General features: G+C 44.3%; 1 protein-coding gene and 11 non-coding genes across 12 annotated transcripts; 1 reads left to right on the plus strand and 11 right to left on the minus strand.

Moving 5' to 3' along the window:
• Nucleotides 1-3,032: 3,032 nt before the first annotated feature.
• LOC141192950 (U2 spliceosomal RNA) lies at nt 3,033-3,223 on the minus strand. Its single transcript, XR_012266252.1, has one exon. It is a non-coding gene; the product is annotated as a U2 spliceosomal RNA (small nuclear RNA).
• Nucleotides 3,224-4,335: 1,112 nt separating this feature from the next.
• On the minus strand, nt 4,336-4,526 carry LOC141192951 (U2 spliceosomal RNA). Its single transcript, XR_012266253.1, has one exon. It is a non-coding gene; the product is annotated as a U2 spliceosomal RNA (small nuclear RNA).
• Nucleotides 4,527-5,641: 1,115 nt separating this feature from the next.
• Nucleotides 5,642-5,832, minus strand: LOC141192952 (U2 spliceosomal RNA). The gene has a single exon (XR_012266254.1). It is a non-coding gene; the product is annotated as a U2 spliceosomal RNA (small nuclear RNA).
• Nucleotides 5,833-6,943: 1,111 nt separating this feature from the next.
• LOC141192953 (U2 spliceosomal RNA) lies at nt 6,944-7,134 on the minus strand. Its single transcript, XR_012266255.1, has one exon. It is a non-coding gene; the product is annotated as a U2 spliceosomal RNA (small nuclear RNA).
• Nucleotides 7,135-7,802: 668 nt separating this feature from the next.
• Nucleotides 7,803-9,770, plus strand: LOC141192510 (uncharacterized). The gene is made up of 3 exons (XM_073662032.1): nt 7,803-7,870; nt 7,987-8,201; nt 8,603-9,770. The coding sequence occupies exons 2-3, from the start codon at nt 8,006-8,008 to the stop codon at nt 9,385-9,387; spliced, it is 981 nt and encodes a 326-aa protein (XP_073518133.1). The 5' UTR covers nt 7,803-7,870; nt 7,987-8,005; the 3' UTR covers nt 9,388-9,770.
• A 1,757-nt stretch (nt 9,771-11,527) lies between these two features.
• Nucleotides 11,528-11,718, minus strand: LOC141193052 (U2 spliceosomal RNA). Its single transcript, XR_012266351.1, has one exon. It is a non-coding gene; the product is annotated as a U2 spliceosomal RNA (small nuclear RNA).
• A 1,115-nt stretch (nt 11,719-12,833) lies between these two features.
• Nucleotides 12,834-13,031, minus strand: LOC141192557 (U2 spliceosomal RNA). Its single transcript, XR_012265929.1, has one exon. It is a non-coding gene; the product is annotated as a U2 spliceosomal RNA (small nuclear RNA).
• Nucleotides 13,032-15,475: 2,444 nt separating this feature from the next.
• On the minus strand, nt 15,476-15,666 carry LOC141192956 (U2 spliceosomal RNA). Its single transcript, XR_012266257.1, has one exon. It is a non-coding gene; the product is annotated as a U2 spliceosomal RNA (small nuclear RNA).
• Nucleotides 15,667-16,781: 1,115 nt separating this feature from the next.
• On the minus strand, nt 16,782-16,972 carry LOC141192957 (U2 spliceosomal RNA). The gene has a single exon (XR_012266258.1). It is a non-coding gene; the product is annotated as a U2 spliceosomal RNA (small nuclear RNA).
• A 1,112-nt stretch (nt 16,973-18,084) lies between these two features.
• LOC141192958 (U2 spliceosomal RNA) lies at nt 18,085-18,275 on the minus strand. The gene has a single exon (XR_012266259.1). It is a non-coding gene; the product is annotated as a U2 spliceosomal RNA (small nuclear RNA).
• A 1,112-nt stretch (nt 18,276-19,387) lies between these two features.
• LOC141193046 (U2 spliceosomal RNA) lies at nt 19,388-19,578 on the minus strand. The gene has a single exon (XR_012266345.1). It is a non-coding gene; the product is annotated as a U2 spliceosomal RNA (small nuclear RNA).
• A 1,115-nt stretch (nt 19,579-20,693) lies between these two features.
• Nucleotides 20,694-20,884, minus strand: LOC141193125 (U2 spliceosomal RNA). Its single transcript, XR_012266422.1, has one exon. It is a non-coding gene; the product is annotated as a U2 spliceosomal RNA (small nuclear RNA).
• Between the last annotated feature and the right edge of the window lie 93 nt (nt 20,885-20,977).

Consider the following 20,977-nt stretch of genomic DNA (forward strand, 5'->3'; position numbering starts at 1 on the left):
GAAGAAGTCAATACACGGCACCTCCTCCTCCGCATCTCCAGGGGTCAGGATTTGTTTAATATTACCGGGATCTGAAGCAGGCAAAAAAGCATCATCCACTTTTGGCTCCTCATCTGGACCTCGACATCCGTGTTTTCTTTGGATATCAGGTTGCTTTACGTCCTCCCGTTGCCTTTTCAGAGGCTGGGAGATGTCCATCTTTTCCAAGTCCTGTGCATCTGCAGTCCTCATGGCGGTCTGGTCTATGGAACGGGTGTCATCCCTCTGGGTCGTCTTGTCCTCTGGTCTGGTCACGGAACTACTGCGACTTCTGGTTCGAGGACCAGGGCTCGACTGGGTCTTAGCCGGGTCCTTTTTACTTCGCGCCCTAGAGGTCTCTCTTTCCGACACACTGGTTGATCGATTAAGGAGCGTACCCTTTTTGCCCTTACCCAAGATCACCGATGATGGTGTGGCGAATCTGGGTGCTTGCTTAATCGGGGTACTAGAGGTCTCCTCAGTTCCACATAATGCCGGTGGTGCATTCATGCTGGATGAGGACCCTTCCTCTTGACTCTGAGATACGGCAACATCTAGAGCCAGAACATCGATCAATTCCACAGAGAGAGAACCCTCGGTTAATCTTATGGAACCCCTACGACCGTCCTTCTGTGGAACTACCAGCGGGCCCTCTGGCGGAGCCATTGAAGGATTTGGTCCGGACCCGTCAGCGTGCGCCAACCCAGGTCCAGGGGCAGGTGTAGTAATACTCCCTCCGAAGTATTCTTGGATAGTCAGTTGACCTGACTTAAACATGTCATATGTTTTTGACTTTTTGCTCGGACAATTCCTGAAGGCGTGACCTGCCTTCCCACATAGGTTACATACGATCTCAGAGTCACACGTAGCGGAGGTGTGCCCACTCTTACAGCACTTGTTGCAAAAGACTACATGAGCCCTTGTACAATTTTCTCGTGTATGCCCATATTCATGACAATTCCGGCATTGAAGGGGCATTCCTGGGTAGCGTAGGAATCCCCTGACATTACCAATGGCAAAATTAGCAGGCGGGTGGTGAAGACCACCAATGCCGCTCTGATCTGGATGGAACTTCACCAGGTATTTCCTCTTCCCATTCCAGAAGCGCTGGGAGTTGAGGATATCATGTGAGAAGCGCACTGACTTGCAGTAACGCTTCAAAAAGGTTTCGATATCGCCCTCAGAGACGAATGGGCTGTACATGAAGATCACCAAGGGTACTTCTTCTTCACCGTACAGGAAGTCAAAGCTCAGCCCGTTCAGTCTCTCATCGTCCTTGTCCGCAACCATCAGTGCTGCATGGATATTATCACAGCATGATTTAGCCATAAAGGAAATGGTATATCGCCCACGGAATTCCTGATCGTAAAGACACAGGATCTTATCTCGCTCCAGGTGGAAGAACCCAAAAAGAATCTCATGCACGATGTACTGCAGATTCTTCTCATGGCGCTGGCATTCATCCACCATGATTCTAATGGACTGTCGCAGTGGAGTCTCCCCCACCACAAATCCAAAAGAAAAAGGCATTTTCGGCCCTCAGGGACTAAGCCCTCCCCCAATAGTAACAAGGGAATGAATCCCACAAAAGCAGGAACAAACCCAAGACCGAGGGAGGGGTACCCCAAGAACTTACACAGCCCACTAAGCGATAAAGCTCAGCAAAGGAAAACGCCCTTATTTCCTCGGGTCGCCCCGAAGACAAGACGCGATCGCTCCCCGTTGTCCGGGGACTAAGCCGACCTGTCAATAGCTGCAAGGGGGTGAAGCTCCCTCAGTTAAGAGAGAGCGATCCCCCAAGGCCAACAAGTCGGGTACCCCAGGCACCTCCTAGCCGAGACCAAGGCAGCAACCGTTAGATCACTGCACCTGATCCTAGCCAAAAGGCCGAGAAGCGATAACCAGAATTGGTTTCAAACTACGGAGCCACCCAAGGATCCTGAAAAGTCCATTTGTGGAGATGAGCTCCTGGACTCCCGTTAAGAAGACATGTTGTCAACCTCTAGATCCCTTACATGCCTGCACTTTTCGGCTTGCTGCTGCTGCAATCCACGCGTTTTAGATCTGCATAACTCCACCTCTTTAAACACAGCACCTTCACCCCCTGCTGTTCCCACCCGCCTCAACACCGTTGGAAGGGAGGAGAACCAATTAAGGCGGGGGGTGGGGTGGAACGAGCAGCTGTCTACCCTTAGCAGGAGGGCTCCTGATTACATACCTCTCCTGCTGCTGCTGCTGCTGGCTGTCCAGCAGCAGACTGAAGGTGGCTGCTGCTGTGCACAGGTATATAAAGGCTCAGAGCCTATTATGACACGCGCAGCCAGCGTTCCATTGCCACATTCCATCTACTGCAGGCAGGATACCTGGCTGGCTGAATGTCGCTGAGAAGCTCACAGAGACCGCCATAAGCAACAGTTTAACAGAATGCCACAGACTAATCAACCAAACTTTTTGGGTTGGGTTCTCTTTTATAGTCTGCAGGCATTAAATGAAAGAAGTCAGTGTTCCAGCAGAAGGAGACAACGTTTCAGAAAAGGCATTGTAGCAAACCAAAAAAGAAATTTTAAGCGCAGCAGAGTAACCAGCGCACATACCTGTTAGCTCAGGTGAGTTTAAAAGGCTGCTGTTGATAACAAGGGCATTTGCTAAATAGATGGTGTGTGTGCAACAATATACTGAAAGGTCAATTATATTGTGCAGCTTATCTCACCACCTGTAGTTATTTAGGTGAAAGCTCCAAAATGCTTGCCTAATATGTCTGTTTATCCAAAAGGAAGTAAAAAGGGAGAGCTAGAAAGATAGCATTGCATCACATTACATGGCAATGCAATGCACAGTTGCTGAAGTTGAACCAAAATGAGCTTGTAATCTGGCTTCTGCAACTTTGAACATGAAAAATCCAATGAGGAGAAGAAAAGCAAAGCCAAAGAGTCCATCCCCAAATCCGACAAACAAGCAAAATGAACAAAAAACATTGAATTCAATTCTTTCTGATTTTAGAAACTGCATTAAAGAAGGGGTGCACCGGTCCTGGAGATACTGCAATACCAGGTCAATGCGTGGAGTGGACAGAGCAAGCTCTTTTTCCATCTCCCTGTTCTAAAAATCCATTTAATATATGGTCCCCAGATAGGGGACGTATCAGATATTAAACTGATAAGAACAGATACTACACTTGATCTTAGCCAAAAGGCCGAGAAGCGATAACCAGAATTGGTTTCAAACTACGGAGCCACCCAAGGATCCTGAAAAGTCCATTTGTGGAGATGAGCTCCTGGACTCCCGTTAAGAAGACATGTTGTCAACCTCTAGATCCCTTACATGCCTGCACTTTTCGGCTTGCTGCTGCTGCAATCCACGCGTTTTAGATCTGCATAACTCCACCTCTTTAAACACAGCACCTTCACCCCCTGCTGTTCCCACCCGCCTCAACACCGTTGGAAGGGAGGAGAACCAATTAAGGCGGGGGGTGGGGTGGAACGAGCAGCTGTCTACCCTTAGCAGGAGGGCTCCTGATTACATACCTCTCCTGCTGCTGCTGCTGTCTGTCCAGCAGCAGACTGAAGGTGGCTGCTGCTGTGCACAGGTATATAAAGGCTCAGAGCCTATTATGACACGCGCAGCCAGCGTTCCATTGCCACATTCCATCTACTGCAGGCAGGATACCTGGCTGGCTGAATGTCGCTGAGAAGCTCACAGAGACCGCCATAAGCAACAGTTTAACAGAATGCCACAGACTAATCAACCAAACTTTTTGGGTTGGGTTCTCTTTTATAGTCTGCAGGCATTAAATGAAAGAAGTCAGTGTTCCAGCAGAAGGAGACAACGTTTCAGAAAAGGCATTGTAGCAAACCAAAAAAGAAATTTTAAGCGCAGCAGAGTAACCAGCGCACATACCTGTTAGCTCAGGTGAGTTTAAAAGGCTGCTGTTGATAACAAGGGCATTTGCTAAATAGATGGTGTGTGTGCAACAATATACTGAAAGGTCAATTATATTGTGCAGCTTATCTCACCACCTGTAGTTATTTAGGTGAAAGCTCCAAAATGCTTGCCTAATATGTCTGTTTATCCAAAAGGAAGTAAAAAGGGAGAGCTAGAAAGATAGCATTGCATCACATTACATGGCAATGCAATGCACAGTTGCTGAAGTTGAACCAAAATGAGCTTGTAATCTGGCTTCTGCAACTTTGAACATGAAAAATCCAATGAGGAGAAGAAAAGCAAAGCCAAAGAGTCCATCCCCAAATCCGACAAACAAGCAAAATGAACAAAAAACATTGAATTCAATTCTTTCTGATTTTAGAAACTGCATTAAAGAAGGGGTGCACCGGTCCTGGAGATACTGCAATACCAGGTCAATGCGTGGAGTGGACAGAGCAAGCTCTTTTTCCATCTCCCTGTTCTAAAAATCCATTTAATATATGGTCCCCAGATAGGGGACGTATCAGATATTAAACTGATAAGAACAGATACTACACTTGATCTTAGCCAAAAGGCCGAGAAGCGATAACCAGAATTGGTTTCAAACTACGGAGCCACCCAAGGATCCTGAAAAGTCCATTTGTGGAGATGAGCTCCTGGACTCCCGTTAAGAAGACATGTTGTCAACCTCTAGATCCCTTACATGCCTGCACTTTTCGGCTTGCTGCTGCTGCAATCCACGCGTTTTAGATCTGCATAACTCCACCTCTTTAAACACAGCACCTTCACCCCCTGCTGTTCCCACCCGCCTCAACACCGTTGGAAGGGAGGAGAACCAATTAAGGCGGGGGGTGGGGTGGAACGAGCAGCTGTCTACCCTTAGCAGGAGGGCTCCTGATTACATACCTCTCCTGCTGCTGCTGCTGCTGGCTGTCCAGCAGCAGACTGAAGGTGGCTGCTGCTGTGCACAGGTATATAAAGGCTCAGAGCCTATTATGACACGCGCAGCCAGCGTTCCATTGCCACATTCCATCTACTGCAGGCAGGATACCTGGCTGGCTGAATGTCGCTGAGAAGCTCACAGAGACCGCCATAAGCAACAGTTTAACAGAATGCCACAGACTAATCAACCAAACTTTTTGGGTTGGGTTCTCTTTTATAGTCTGCAGGCATTAAATGAAAGAAGTCAGTGTTCCAGCAGAAGGAGACAACGTTTCAGAAAAGGCATTGTAGCAAACCAAAAAAGAAATTTTAAGCGCAGCAGAGTAACCAGCGCACATACCTGTTAGCTCAGGTGAGTTTAAAAGGCTGCTGTTGATAACAAGGGCATTTGCTAAATAGATGGTGTGTGTGCAACAATATACTGAAAGGTCAATTATATTGTGCAGCTTATCTCACCACCTGTAGTTATTTAGGTGAAAGCTCCAAAATGCTTGCCTAATATGTCTGTTTATCCAAAAGGAAGTAAAAAGGGAGAGCTAGAAAGATAGCATTGCATCACATTACATGGCAATGCAATGCACAGTTGCTGAAGTTGAACCAAAATGAGCTTGTAATCTGGCTTCTGCAACTTTGAACATGAAAAATCCAATGAGGAGAAGAAAAGCAAAGCCAAAGAGTCCATCCCCAAATCCGACAAACAAGCAAAATGAACAAAAAACATTGAATTCAATTCTTTCTGATTTTAGAAACTGCATTAAAGAAGGGGTGCACCGGTCCTGGAGATACTGCAATACCAGGTCAATGCGTGGAGTGGACAGAGCAAGCTCTTTTTCCATCTCCCTGTTCTAAAAATCCATTTAATATATGGTCCCCAGATAGGGGACGTATCAGATATTAAACTGATAAGAACAGATACTACACTTGATCTTAGCCAAAAGGCCGAGAAGCGATAACCAGAATTGGTTTCAAACTACGGAGCCACCCAAGGATCCTGAAAAGTCCATTTGTGGAGATGAGCTCCTGGACTCCCGTTAAGAAGACATGTTGTCAACCTCTAGATCCCTTACATGCCTGCACTTTTCGGCTTGCTGCTGCTGCAATCCACGCGTTTTAGATCTGCATAACTCCACCTCTTTAAACACAGCACCTTCACCCCCTGCTGTTCCCACCCGCCTCAACACCGTTGGAAGGGAGGAGAACCAATTAAGGCGGGGGTGGGGTGGAACGAGCAGCTGTCTACCCTTAGCAGGAGGGCTCCTGATTACATACCTCTCCTGCTGCTGCTGCTGGCTGTCCAGCAGCAGACTGAAGGTGGCTGCTGCTGTGCACAGGTATATAAAGGCTCAGAGCCTATTATGACACGCGCAGCCAGCGTTCCATTGCCACATTCCATCTACTGCAGGCAGGATAGCTGGCTGGCTGAATGTCGCTGAGAAGCTCACAGAGACCGCCATAAGCAACAGTTTAACAGAATGCCACAGACTAATCAACCAAACTTTTTGGGTTGGGTTCTCTTTTATAGTCTGCAGGCATTAAATGAAAGAAGTCAGTGTTCCAGCAGAAGGAGACAACGTTTCAGAAAAGGCATTGTAGCAAACCAAAAAAGAAATTTTAAGCGCAGCAGAGTAACCAGCGCACATACCTGTTAGCTCAGGTGAGTTTAAAAGGCTGCTGTTGATAACAAGGGCATTTGCTAAATAGATGGTGTGTGTGCAACAATATACTGATAGGTCAATTATATTGTGCAGCTTATCTCACCACCTGTAGTTATTTAGGTGAAAGCTCCAAAATGCTTGCCTAATATGTCTGTTTATCCAAAAGGAAGTAAAAAGGGAGAGCTAGAAAGATAGCATTGCATCACATTACATGGCAATGCAATGCACAGTTGCTGAAGTTGAACCAAAATGAGCTTGTAATCTGGCTTCTGCAACTTTGAACATGAAAAATCCAATGAGGAGAAGAAAAGCAAAGCCAAAGAGTCCATCCCCAAATCCGACAAACAAGCAAAATGAACAAAAAACATTGAATTCAATTCTTTCTGATTTTAGAAACTGCATTAAAGAAGGGGTGCACCGGTCCTGGAGATACTGCAATACCAGGTCAATGCGTGGAGTGGACAGAGCAAGCTCTTTTTCCATCTCCCTGTTCTAAAAATCCATTTAATATATGGTCCCCAGATAGGGGACGTATCAGATATTAAACTGATAAGAACAGATACTACACTTGATCTTAGCCAAAAGGCCGAGAAGCGATAACCAGAATTGGTTTCAAACTACGGAGCCACCCAAGGATCCTGAAAAGTCCATTTGTGGAGATGAGCTCCTGGACTCCCGTTAAGAAGACATGTTGTCAACCTCTAGATCCCTTACATGCCTGCACTTTTTGGCTTGCTGCTGCTGCAATCCACGCGTTTTAGATCTGCATAACTCCACCTCTTTAACACTAGAACTACTGATGGAGTCATTTTGACTCCTTTCGTTTTTTATTTCTCTTCTGTGACTACATTTTTCAGAATTCCGGCTTGAAACTCGGTGACTTTTCCTCAAATATGATGTGAAAAAAGATTTTGTGAGAATAAATAATTTTGGTGAAAAATTTGCGCGTTTTTTTCAAAATTTACCAAGAACTTCTGAAGGGAGTCATTTTGACTCCCTACTATATTTTGAGGTCCTTTTGTCACTAAATGTTGCTATAAAGTTTTGTGCATAATTTTTTCACTCTGTCTTATTTACCCTGATGTTCATATAGATGTAGTTCAATTTACATGTCAACTTTTCACATTTTCCATGTGTTTTACCTGCTTGTATTACTGTGTAATGCTGAACAAAATAGCTTGTTTACTCTCGGCTCTTATCTTATGCTAATGAAGGGTGGTGTTTTTCTAAGGTCCTAGCAGGAGACAGTATTCTGGATAGTATCTTAACTTTCAGTTCAGCTGAAGAGACAAAGAGAACAGACACAGACATACGAGCTCTGAAGACTCATACAGGTATGAATTGTTATGAAATAGTTTAGCTGTCTGTCAACTGATTCAGCCCACCTACTTTTGAAGGTGGCAGAACAGTTATTATTTCTTTTAGTTTTCATTTCATTTCTATTTTTCAGCAGGGAACTATATAGAATTATGGAATTTGTGAGGAATATGGAGAGAAGACGTTTGATAAAGCCTCAGGATATTCTGGCTACTTTGCAATCCATACCGGAGGATGAATCGGAATCCGAATTGCAGGAACATGTATTTGATTCTGACAGTGATGAAGATTTCATTCCTCAGAACATATCAAGTGAATCTGAAGACTCAGAAGGAACAAATCCAGAAGGTAAGTAGTTATGTGTATTTATTTGTTCTTCCACACACTGAGTTAGGGCCTGTGCACACTAGCAGAATTCTGGCTGAATAGCCATCTGGATATTCTTGCCGCAATACAGGCCGTACCTGCCCGCTCATGCCTGAAGCTCCGCTCCGAACCCCGGGCTGGAGCCGCTGTCAGGGACAGAGCAGTGCTTGCTTACGCGCGAGCACGGCTCCGTCCCAGACAGCGGCTCCAGCCCGGGGTTCGGAGCGGAGCTTCAGGTATGAAACTCCGATCTGTACCTGAGCGGGCAGGTACGGGCCGGATTGTGGTGAGAATATCCGGTCGGATATTCCGCCGCTAATCCAGCCAGTGTGCACGGACCCTTACAAAACAAAAATTCTAAATATTCATCAACTTTTTTCCAGATATTCCAAGCACATCAACTGGGGATCGGGCTCATGCAGTTATGTTGCCTCGTGACCATCCTCCTGGTCGTGGACAGAAAAAATCAGCAAAACGTCCCAGAAATGAAAGAACAACAGATAACGATGGCGGCGAAGGTAATGCAACAACAAACACCAGAGAAGGCGAATCTGAAGGAATACTAGTTTCAGCGGATGGTATTCAATGGAAACCTGTTGAAATTGGAGAACACTTGCCTGGTAGGCGTGACAGCCAAAATATTCTTCGAGAAGCACCTGGCCCTACAGGATACGCCAGAAGAAATATCATTATCGATAGTCCTTTGAGCGCATGGCGTTTATTTTTTGATTCATATATATTGACACATATAAAGAACTGTACGCTTGCAGAAGCATGCAGGAACAATAATTTACAGTTTACTCTATCTGATGAGGAGCTAGATGCATTCATTGCGATATTCTATGCTTGTGGAATATCTGGCACGAACCGTCACTCGATTAGCAGTATTTGGTGTAATGACTGGGGAATACCGTTTTGCAAAGCGACAATGTCTAGGGACCGCTTTGTTGAAATTATGAGGTTTCTCAGATTTGATGAGAAATCTACTCTATCGGAGAGACTGCAAATGGACAAGTTTGCTCTATTTTCTACTGTGTGGGACAGGTTTATTGAAAATTGTATTGCGTGTTACAAACCTGGCCCATACATAACGGTGGATGAGCAACTTTTCCCAAGCAAAACTAGGTGTCCATTCACGCAGTACATGCCTTCCAAACCAGATAAATAAGGCCACAAATATTGGCTAGCTGTTGATAAGAGGAGCAAATATCTGGCAAATGGCTTCCCTTATCTAGGCAAAGATGACACACGCCGTGCTGAGGACCGTTTAGCTGACCATGTGGTAATGAAGTTATTGGACCCGTTTTTGAAAAAAGGTCGCAATGTTACAACCGATAATTATTTTACTTCAGTAAAATTAGCTAAACAGCTAAAAAGCAAAGGAACAACCATCGTGGGAACACTGAACAAGATAAGGCGAGAAGTGCCTAAAGAAATAAAATCCATGAAAGAGGAATTGTACAACACTAAAGTGTTTAGAAATGAAGACAATTTTACACTTACAGTATATCAAGGAAAGCCCAACAAAAATGTTGTCATTTTGAGTTCCGTCCATTCAGATGTTGTTGTTACGTCTGATTCCGCTAAAAAAACTCCAGAAACGGTAAAGTTTTACAATGAAACAAAATATGGAGTAGATGTAGTGGATCAGATGGCACGAAAATATACCACACGAACATGCACAAGGAGATGGCCTGTTCATGCATTTGAAAATGCCTTAGACTTTGCGGGTATAAATGCATGGATAATATTCAAGGAGATTACCCACCAAAAAATGTCACGCAAGGCATTTTTGCAAACGCTTGTGAGAGAGTTGAGTGGTCCTTATGTCACAGATAGGGAAAAGGGTTCCACGTCCCAAGTTTCTACATGCTCAGAAGTGATGGTTCAAACAAAATTTTGCCAGATCAAAGAAAAGTGCAAGAAAAATAGATCTGTCGGAAATTGTAAGACTTGTGGTAAGTCTTTGTGTGGGCAATGTACTGCCATAAATCAAAGGCAATGCCTAAAATGCGAAACACCAGATGTTTAGAAGGTGAATTCTGCGCCATATTTTCATTTTTATGCTCCTCCACCTACATTTTCTCTGCTTTTTGTTCTTCAGTTGTTGTTTATATGTGTGCACTTGAATAAAAAAAAATGTTTGAAAAACGTCTATTATAATTATTGTTATTTTCTGTAGAAAAATAAGAAAAGCAGAAAAAAAACAATCAAAAGCATTACTGTTGGATCTCACAATAATAATACATTACAAAAAATATAATTATTAATAAATAACCACAAATGAAACTCTAAAAATAAACGAAAACAAGCAAGGAGTCAAAATGACTCCTTTCAGTAGTTCTAGGCGGGGTCACGAGTCCAGTAGTCCTAGTGTTAAACACAGCACCTTCACCCCCTGCTGTTCCCACCCGCCTCAACACCGTTGGAAGGGAGGAGAACCAATTAAGGCGGGGGGTGGGGTGGAACGAGCAGCTGTCTACCCTTAGCAGGAGGGCTCCTGATTACATACCTCTCCTGCTGCTGCTGCTGCTGGCTGTCCAGCAGCAGACTGAAGGTGGCTGCTGCTGTGCACAGGTATATAAAGGCTCAGAGCCTATTATGACACGCGCAGCCAGCGTTCCATTGCCACATTCCATCTACTGCAGGCAGGATACCTGGCTGGCTGAATGTCGCTGAGAAGCTCACAGAGACCGCCATAAGCAACAGTTTAACAGAATGCCACAGACTAATCAACCAAACTTTTTAGGTTGGGTTCTCTTTTATAGTCTGCAGGCATTAAATTAAAGAAGTCAGTGTTCCAGCAGAAGGAGACAACGTTTCAGAAAAGGCATTGTAGCAAACCAAAAAAGAAATTTTAAGCGCAGCAGAGTAACCAGCGCACATACCTGTTAGCTCAGGTGAGTTTAAAAGGCTGCTGTTGATAACAAGGGCATTTGCTAAATAGATGGTGTGTGTGCAACAATATACTGAAAGGTCAATTATATTGTGCAGCTTATCTCACCACCTGTAGTTATTTAGGTGAAAGCTCCAAAATGCTTGCCTAATATGTCTGTTTATCCAAAAGGAAGTAAAAAGGGAGAGCTAGAAAGATAGCATTGCATCACATTACATGGCAATGCAATGCACAGTTGCTGAAGTTGAACCAAAATGAGCTTGTAATCTGGCTTCTGCAACTTTGAACATGAAAAATCCAATGAGGAGAAGAAAAGCAAAGCCAAAGAGTCCATCCCAAAATCCGACAAACAAGCAAAATGAACAAAAAACATTGAATTCAATTCTTTCTGATTTTAGAAACTGCATTAAAGAAGGGGTGCACCAGTCCTGGAGATACTGCAATACCAGGTCAATGCGTGGAGTGGACAGAGCAAGCTCTTTTTCCATCTCCCTGTTCTAAAAATCCATTTAATATATGGTCCCCAGATAGGGGACGTATCAGATATTAAACTGATAAGAACAGATACTACACTTGATCTTAGCCAAAAGGCCGAGAAGCGATAACCAGAATTGGTTTCAAACTACGGAGCCACCCAAGGATCCTGAAAAGTCCATTTGTGGAGATGAGCTCCTGGACTCCCGTTAAGAAGACATGTTGTCAACCTCTAGATCCCTTACATGCCTGCACTTTTCGGCTTGCTGCTGCTGCAATCCACGCGTTTTAGATCTGCATAACTCCACCTCTTTAAACACAGCACCTTCACCCCCTGCTGTTCCCACCCGCCTCAACACCGTTGGAAGGGAGGAGAACCAATTAAGGCGGGGGGTGGGGTGGAACGAGCAGCTGTCTACCCTTAGCAGGAGGGCTCCTGATTACATACCTCTCCTGCTGCTGCTGCTGCTGGCTGTCCAGCAGCAGACTGAAGGTGGCTGCTGCTGTGCACAGGTATATAAAGGCTCAGAGCCTATTATGACACGCGCAGCCAGCGTTCCATTGCCACATTCCATCTACTGCAGGCAGGATACCTGGCTGGCTGAATGTCGCTGAGAAGCTCACAGAGACCGCCATAAGCAACAGTTTAACAGAATGCCACAGACTAATCAACCAAACTTTTTGGGTTGGGTTCTCTTTTATAGTCTGCAGGCATTAAATGAAAGAAGTCAGTGTTCCAGCAGAAGGAGACAACGTTTCAGAAAAGGCATTGTAGCAAACCAAAAAAGAAATTTTAAGCGCAGCAGAGTAACCAGCGCACATACCTGTTAGCTTAGGTGAGTTTAAAAGGCTGCTGTCGATAACAAGGGCATTTGCTAAATAGATGGTGTGTGTGCAACAATATACTGAAAGGTCAATTATATTGTGCAGCTTATCTCACCACCTGTAGTTATTTAGGTGAAAGCTCCAAAATGCTTGCCTAATATGTCTGTTTATCCAAAATGAAGTAAAAAGGGAGAGCTAGAAAGATAGCATTGCATCACATTACATGGCAATGCAATGCACAGTTGCTGAAGTTGAACCAAAATGAGCTTGTAATCTGGCTTCTGCAACTTTGAACATGAAAAATCCAATGAGGAGAAGAAAAGCAAAGCCAAAGAGTCCATCCCCAAATCCGACAAACAAGCAAAATGAACAAAAAACATTGAATTCAATACTTTCTGATTTTAGAAACTGCATTAAAGAAGGGGTGCACCGGTCCTGGAGATACTGCAATACCAGGTCAATGCGTGGAGTGGACAGAGCAAGCTCTTTTTCCATCTCCCTGTTCTAAAAATCCATTTAATATATGGTCCCCAGATAGGGGACGTATCAGATATTAAACTGATAAGAACAGATTTTTTTTTTTTTTTTTTTTTTTTTCCCAAACACTCAGAAATTAAGTTTTATAATCTTAAATCATATATCACCAAACTCAAGATTTTAGTTCCATCATCGTGTTTAGATATTATATTTATATTTTTTCATTTGAATTAATATATATAAAGTTAAACATAACAATTCGTTTGCAGTTTCAACAGTTTCCAAACAAATCACAACTGACATTACTTCACCCGGTTTCCCAAACTAAATATCCCCTTTTTCTCTTTTACTTTCCTCCCAACAAAACCCCTTAACTTCTTTTCTTCCTCCTCATGCTCTAACCGCATCTGTTCCCAATCATACTCTTCCTCATCATCTCTGAAAGTCACCACCTTCTCCAACACTTTACCCTTTTCCTCTTTTACTTCTTTCTTTTCACCAGATACTTTCCTTGATCCACAATTTTCCTGTACCGTTACCTTTTTCTTCAATTTCACCTTTAAACTTTCAACTTCTTTTCCCTGCTTATTCTCCTCTATAATTATCGCATCAACTTCCTTCTTCATTTTATCACCAATATCTTCCTTTTGTCCTCCAAAGTTCTTTTCAAAAGTTCCTTTGCTGCTTTCCATGTAACAATACCCAGAACTCCCGTTTACCATAATCCTCCCATTATGCAAATTTTCTTCTCCTGTTGTCCACACCAAAAAACGTCTCTTTCCGTTCCAAATACCAACTTTGTTCCTGTATAATTTCTGAAACTTTACCATCTTACATTTAGATTCCAAAAAAACCATTATCTCCTCTATTTCCACAAACGGATTGTCCATGTAAATTATCACACTCTTCGGTTTCCCCATGAATGATGCACTTACTCCAATTTTCCCAGAATCCTCTTCACTCCAGCCTTTGAAAAAATGAATGCACTTTTCCTCAGAAACTAGAGTCACATCACAAACTTTACCTTGCTTTATTTCTTGCATACAGTAGATATCCTTCTCCAAAACTTCATATTTCCTCAAAATTTCCAGAATCCATTTTTCTTCCAAAAAAGTTTCTTCCGTCTCCCGTTTCACAAAAAAACGTAAGCATCTCTTCTTTTTCCAAAACTCCATCTCAACGATCCGTTTTCCTTCCGTTTTTTCCTTTTAATCCTCCAAATGTTGCCACCACAGCTATGTGTGGCGACAGTTGCCCCCCACAGCTATGTGTGGTGACAAGGTGATCGCCTCTCGTTGCCCAGGGACTAATCCGACTCCCTAATAGCAGCAGGGGGGTTTAGCTCCACCGATAAGTGTAGCGATCCCCCCAGGCCAAGGAGCCGGGTACCCCAAGCGCCTCCCAGCCAAGACCAAGGCAGAAACCGCTAGATCACTGCACTTGATCTTAGCCAAAAGGCCGAGAAGCGATAACCAGAATTGGTTTCAAACTACGGAGCCACCCAAGGATCCTGAAAAGTCCATTTGTGGAGATGAGCTCCTGGACTCCCGTTAAGAAGACATGTTGTCAACCTCTAGATCCCTTACATGCCTGCACTTTTCGGCTTGCTGCTGCTGCAATCCACGCGTTTTAGATCTGCATAACTCCACCTCTTTAAACACAGCACCTTCACCCCCTGCTGTTCCCACCCGCCTCAACACCGTTGGAAGGGAGGAGAACCAATTAAGGCGGGGGTGGGGTGGAACGAGCAGCTGTCTACCCTTAGCAGGAGGGCTCCTGATTACATACCTCTCCTGCTGCTGCTGCTGCTGGCTGTCCAGCAGCAGACTGAAGGTGGCTTCTGCTGTGCACAGGTTTATAAAGGCTCAGAGCCTATTATGACACGCGCAGCCAGCGTTCCATTGCCACATTCCATCTACTGCAGGCAGGATACCTGGCTGGCTGAATGTCGCTGAGAAGCTCACAGAGACCGCCATAAGCAACAGTTTAACAGAATGCCACAGACTAATCAACCAAACTTTTTGGGTTGGGTTCTCTTTTATAGTCTGCAGGCATTAAATGAAAGAAGTCAGTGTTCCAGCAGAAGGAGACAACGTTTCAGAAAAGGCATTGTAGCAAACCAAAAAAGAAATTTTAAGCGCAGCAGAGTAACCAGCGCACATACCTGTTAGCTCAGGTGAGTTTAAAAGGCTGCTGTTGATAACAAGGGCATTTGCTAAATAGATGGTGTGTGTGCAACAATATACTGAAAGGTCAATTATATTGTGCAGCTTATCTCACCACCTGTAGTTATTTAGGTGAAAGCTCCAAAATGCTTGCCTAATATGTCTGTTTATCCAAAAGGAAGTAAAAAGGGAGAGCTAGAAAGATAGCATTGCATCACATTACATGGCAATGCAATGCACAGTTGCTGAAGTTGAACCAAAATGAGCTTGTAATCTGGCTTCTGCAACTTTGAACATGAAAAATCCAATGAGGAGAAGAAAAGCAAAGCCAAAGAGTCCATCCCCAAATCCGACAAACAAGCAAAATGAACAAAAAACATTGAATTCAATTCTTTCTGATTTTAGAAACTGCATTAAAGAAGGGGTGCACCGGTCCTGGAGATACTGCAATACCAGGTCAATGCGTGGAGTGGACAGAGCAAGCTCTTTTTCCATCTCCCTGTTCTAAAAATCCATTTAATATATGGTCCCCAGATAGGGGACGTATCAGATATTAAACTGATAAGAACAGATACTACACTTGATCTTAGCCAAAAGGCCGAGAAGCGATAACCAGAATTGGTTTCAAACTACGGAGCCACCCAAGGATCCTGAAAAGTCCATTTGTGGAGATGAGCTCCTGGACTCCCGTTAAGAAGACATGTTGTCAACCTCTAGATCCCTTACATGCCTGCACTTTTCGGCTTGCTGCTGCTGCAATCCACGCGTTTTAGATCTGCATAACTCCACCTCTTTAAACACAGCACCTTCACCCCCTGCTGTTCCCACCCGCCTCAACACCGTTGGAAGGGAGGAGAACCAATTAAGGCGGGGGGTGGGGTGGAACGAGCAGCTGTCTACCCTTAGCAGGAGGGCTCCTGATTACATACCTCTCCTGCTGCTGCTGCTGCTGGCTGTCCAGCAGCAGACTGAAGGTGGCTGCTGCTGTGCACAGGTATATAAAGGCTCAGAGCCTATTATGACACGCGCAGCCAGCGTTCCATTGCCACATTCCATCTACTGCAGGCAGGATACCTGGCTGGCTGAATGTCGCTGAGAAGCTCACAGAGACCGCCATAAGCAACAGTTTAACAGAATGCCACAGACTAATCAACCAAACTTTTTGGGTTGGGTTCTCTTTTATAGTCTGCAGGCATTAAATGAAAGAAGTCAGTGTTCCAGCAGAAGGAGACAACGTTTCAGAAAAGGCATTGTAGCAAACCAAAAAAGAAATTTTAAGCGCAGCAGAGTAACCAGCGCACATACCTGTTAGCTCAGGTGAGTTTAAAAGGCTGCTGTTGATAACAAGGGCATTTGCTAAATAGATGGTGTGTGTGCAACAATATACTGAAAGGTCAATTATATTGTGCAGCTTATCTCACCACCTGTAGTTATTTAGGTGAAAGCTCCAAAATGCTTGCCTAATATGTCTGTTTATCCAAAAGGAAGTAAAAAGGGAGAGCTAGAAAGATAGCATTGCATCACATTACATGGCAATGCAATGCACAGTTGCTGAAGTTGAACCAAAATGAGCTTGTAATCTGGCTTCTGCAACTTTGAACATGAAAAATCCAATGAGGAGAAGAAAAGCAAAGCCAAAGAGTCCATCCCCAAATCCGACAAACAAGCAAAATGAACAAAAAACATTGAATTCAATTCTTTCTGATTTTAGAAACTGCATTAAAGAAGGGGTGCACCGGTCCTGGAGATACTGCAATACCAGGTCAATGCGTGGAGTGGACAGAGCAAGCTCTTTTTCCATCTCCCTGTTCTAAAAATCCATTTAATATATGGTCCCCAGATAGGGGACGTATCAGATATTAAACTGATAAGAACAGATACTACACTTGATCTTAGCCAAAAGGCCGAGAAGCGATAACCAGAATTGGTTTCAAACTACGGAGCCACCCAAGGATCCTGAAAAGTCCATTTGTGGAGATGAGCTCCTGGACTCCCGTTAAGAAGACATGTTGTCAACCTCTAGATCCCTTACATGCCTGCACTTTTCGGCTTGCTGCTGCTGCAATCCACGCGTTTTAGATCTGCATAACTCCACCTCTTTAAACACAGCACCTTCACCCCCTGCTGTTCCCACCCGCCTCAACACCGTTGGAAGGGAGGAGAACCAATTAAGGCGGGGGGTGGGGTGGAACGAGCAGCTGTCTACCCTTAGCAGGAGGGCTCCTGATTACATACCTCTCCTGCTGCTGCTGCTGGCTGTCCAGCAGCAGACTGAAGGTGGCTGCTGCTGTGCACAGGTATATAAAGGCTCAGAGCCTATTATGACACGCGCAGCCAGCGTTCCATTGCCACATTCCATCTACTGCAGGCAGGGTACCTGGCTGGCTGAATGTCGCTGAGAAGCTCACAGAGACCGCCATAAGCAACAGTTTAACAGAATGCCACAGACTAATCAACCAAACTTTTTGGGTTGGGTTCTCTTTTATAGTCTGCAGGCATTAAATGAAAGAAGTCAGTGTTCCAGCAGAAGGAGACAACGTTTCAGAAAAGGCATTGTAGCAAACCAAAAAAGAAATTTTAAGCGCAGCAGAGTAACCAGCGCACATACCTGTTAGCTCAGGTGAGTTTAAAAGGCTGCTGTTGATAACAAGGGCATTTGCTAAATAGATGGTGTGTGTGCAACAATATACTGAAAGGTCAATTATATTGTGCAGCTTATCTCACCACCTGTAGTTATTTAGGTGAAAGCTCCAAAATGCTTGCCTAATATGTCTGTTTATCCAAAAGGAAGTAAAAAGGGAGAGCTAGAAAGATAGCATTGCATCACATTACATGGCAATGCAATGCACAGTTGCTGAAGTTGAACCAAAATGAGCTTGTAATCTGGCTTCTGCAACTTTGAACATGAAAAATCCAATGAGGAGAAGAAAAGCAAAGCCAAAGAGTCCATCCCCAAATCCGACAAACAAGCAAAATGAACAAAAAACATTGAATTCAATTCTTTCTGATTTTAGAAACTGCATTAAAGAAGGGGTGCACCGGTCCTGGAGATACTGCAATACCAGGTCAATGCGTGGAGTGGACAGAGCAAGCTCTTTTTCCATCTCCCTGTTCTAAAAATCCATTTAATATATGGTCCCCAGATAGGGGACGTATCAGATATTAAACTGATAAGAACAGATACTACACTTGATCTTAGCCAAAAGGCCGAGAAGCGATAACCAGAATTGGTTTCAAACTACGGAGCCACCCAAGGATCCTGAAAAGTCCATTTGTGGAGATGAGCTCCTGGACTCCCGTTAAGAAGACATGTTGTCAACCTCTAGATCCCTTACATGCCTGCACTTTTCGGCTTGCTGCTGCTGCAATCCACGCGTTTTAGATCTGCATAACTCCACCTCTTTAAACACAGCACCTTCACCCCCTGCTGTTCCCACCCGCCTCAACACCGTTGGAAGGGAGGAGAACCAATTAAGGCGGGGGGTGGGGTGGAACGAGCAGCTGTCTACCCTTAGCAGGAGGGCTCCTGATTACATACCTCTCCTGCTGCTGCTGCTGGCTGTCCAGCAGCAGACTGAAGGTGGCTGCTGCTGTGCACAGGTATATAAAGGCTCAGAGCCTATTATGACACGCGCAGCCAGCGTTCCATTGCCACATTCCATCTACTGCAGGCAGGATACCTGGCTGGCTGAATGTCGCTGAGAAGCTCACAGAGACCGCCATAAGCAACAGTTTAACAGAATGCCACAGACTAATCAACCAAACTTTTTGGGTTGGGTTCTCTTTTATAGTCTGCAGGCATTAAATGAAAGAAGTCAGTGTTCCAGCAGAAGGAGACAACGTTTCAGAAAAGGCATTGTAGCAAACCAAAAAAGAAATTTTAAGCGCAGCAGAGTAACCAGCGCACATACCTGTTAGCTCAGGTGAGTTTAAAAGGCTGCTGTTGATAACAAGGGCATTTGCTAAATAGATGGTGTGTGTGCAACAATATACTGAAAGGTCAATTATATTGTGCAGCTTATCTCACCACCTGTAGTTATTTAGGTGAAAGCTCCAAAATGCTTGCCTAATATGTCTGTTTATCCAAAAGGAAGTAAAAAGGGAGAGCTAGAAAGATAGCATTGCATCACATTACATGGCAATGCAATGCACAGTTGCTGAAGTTGAACCAAAATGAGCTTGTAATCTGGCTTCTGCAACTTTGAACATGAAAAATCCAATGAGGAGAAGAAAAGCAAAGCCAAAGAGTCCATCCCAAAATCCGACAAACAAGCAAAATGAACAAAAAACATTGAATTCAATTCTTTCTGATTTTAGAAACTGCATTAAAGAAGGGGTGCACCGGTCCTGGAGATACTGCAATACCAGGTCAATGCGTGGAGTGGACAGAGCAAGCTCCTTTTCCATCTCCCTGTTCTAAAAATCCATTTAATATATGGTCCCCAGATAGGGGACGTATCAGATATTAAACTGATAAGAACAGATACTACACTTGATCTTAGCCAAAAGGCCGAGAAGCGATAACCAGAATTGGTTTCAAACTACGGAGCCACCCAAGGATCCTGAAAAGTCCATTTGTGGAGATGAGCTCCTGGACTCCCGTTAAGAAGACATGTTGTCAACCTCTAGATCCCTTACATGCCTGCACTTTTCGGCTTGCTGCTGCTGCAATCCACGCATTTTAGATCTGCATAACTCCACCTCTTTAAACACTGCACCTTCACCCCCTGCTGTTCCCACCCGCCTCAACACCGTTGGAAGGGAGGAGAACCAATTAAGGCGGGGGGTGGGGTGGAACGAGCAGCTGTCTACCCTTAGCAGGAGGGCTCCTGATTACATACCTCTCCTGCTGCTGCTGCTGCTGGCTGTCCAGCAGCAGACTGAAGGTGGCTGCTGCTGTGCACAGGTATATAAAGGCTCAGAGCCTATTATGACACGCGCAGCCAGCGTTCCATTGCCACATTCCATCTACTGCAGGCAGGATACCTGGCTGGCTGAATGTCGCTGAGAAGCTCACAGAGACCGCCATAAGCAACAGTTTAACAGAATGCCACAGACTAATCAACCAAACTTTTTGGGTTGGGTTCTCTTTTATAGTCTGCAGGCATTAAATGAAAGAAGTCAGTGTTCCAGCAGAAGGAGACAACGTTTCAGAAAAGGCATTGTAGCAAACCAAAAAAGAAATTTTAAGCGCAGCAGAGTAACCAGCGCACATACCTGTTAGCTCAGGTGAGTTTAAAAGGCTGCTGTTGATAACAAGGGCATTTGCTAAATAGATGGTGTGTGTGCAACAATATACTGAAAGGTCAATTATATTGTGCAGCTTATCTCACCACCTGTAGTTATTTAGGTGAAAGCTCCAAAATGCTTGCCTAATATGTCTGTTTATCCAAAAGGAAGTAAAAAGGGAGAGCTAGAAAGATAGCATTGCATCACATTACATGGCAATGCAATGCACAGTTGCTGAAGTTGAACCAAAATGAGCTTGTAATCTGGCTTCTGCAACTTTGAACATGAAAAATCCAATGAGGAGAAGAAAAGCAAAGCCAAAGAGTCCATCCCCAAATCCGACAAACAAGCAAAATGAACAAAAAACATTGAATTCAATTCTTTCTGATTTTAGAAACTGCATTAAAGAAGGGGTGCACCGGTCCTGGAGATACTGCAATACCAGGTCAATGCGTGGAGTGGACAGAGCAAGCTCTTTTTCCATCTCCCTGTTCTAAAAATCCATTTAATATATGGTCCCCAGATAGGGGACGTATCAGATATTAAACTGATAAGAACAGATACTACACTTGATCTTAGCCAAAAGGCCGAGTAGCGATAACCAGAATTGGTTTCAAACTACGGAGCCACCCAAGGATCCTGAAAAGTCCATTTGTGGAGATGAGCTCCTGGACTCCCGTTAAGAAGACATG

The sequence above is a fragment of the Phyllobates terribilis genome, unplaced genomic scaffold (assembly GCF_046119375.1).
Source record: "Phyllobates terribilis strain yellow unplaced genomic scaffold, ASM4611937v1 Scaffold_63__1_contigs__length_7903474, whole genome shotgun sequence".
Classification (NCBI taxonomy): domain Eukaryota; kingdom Metazoa; phylum Chordata; class Amphibia; order Anura; family Dendrobatidae; genus Phyllobates; species Phyllobates terribilis.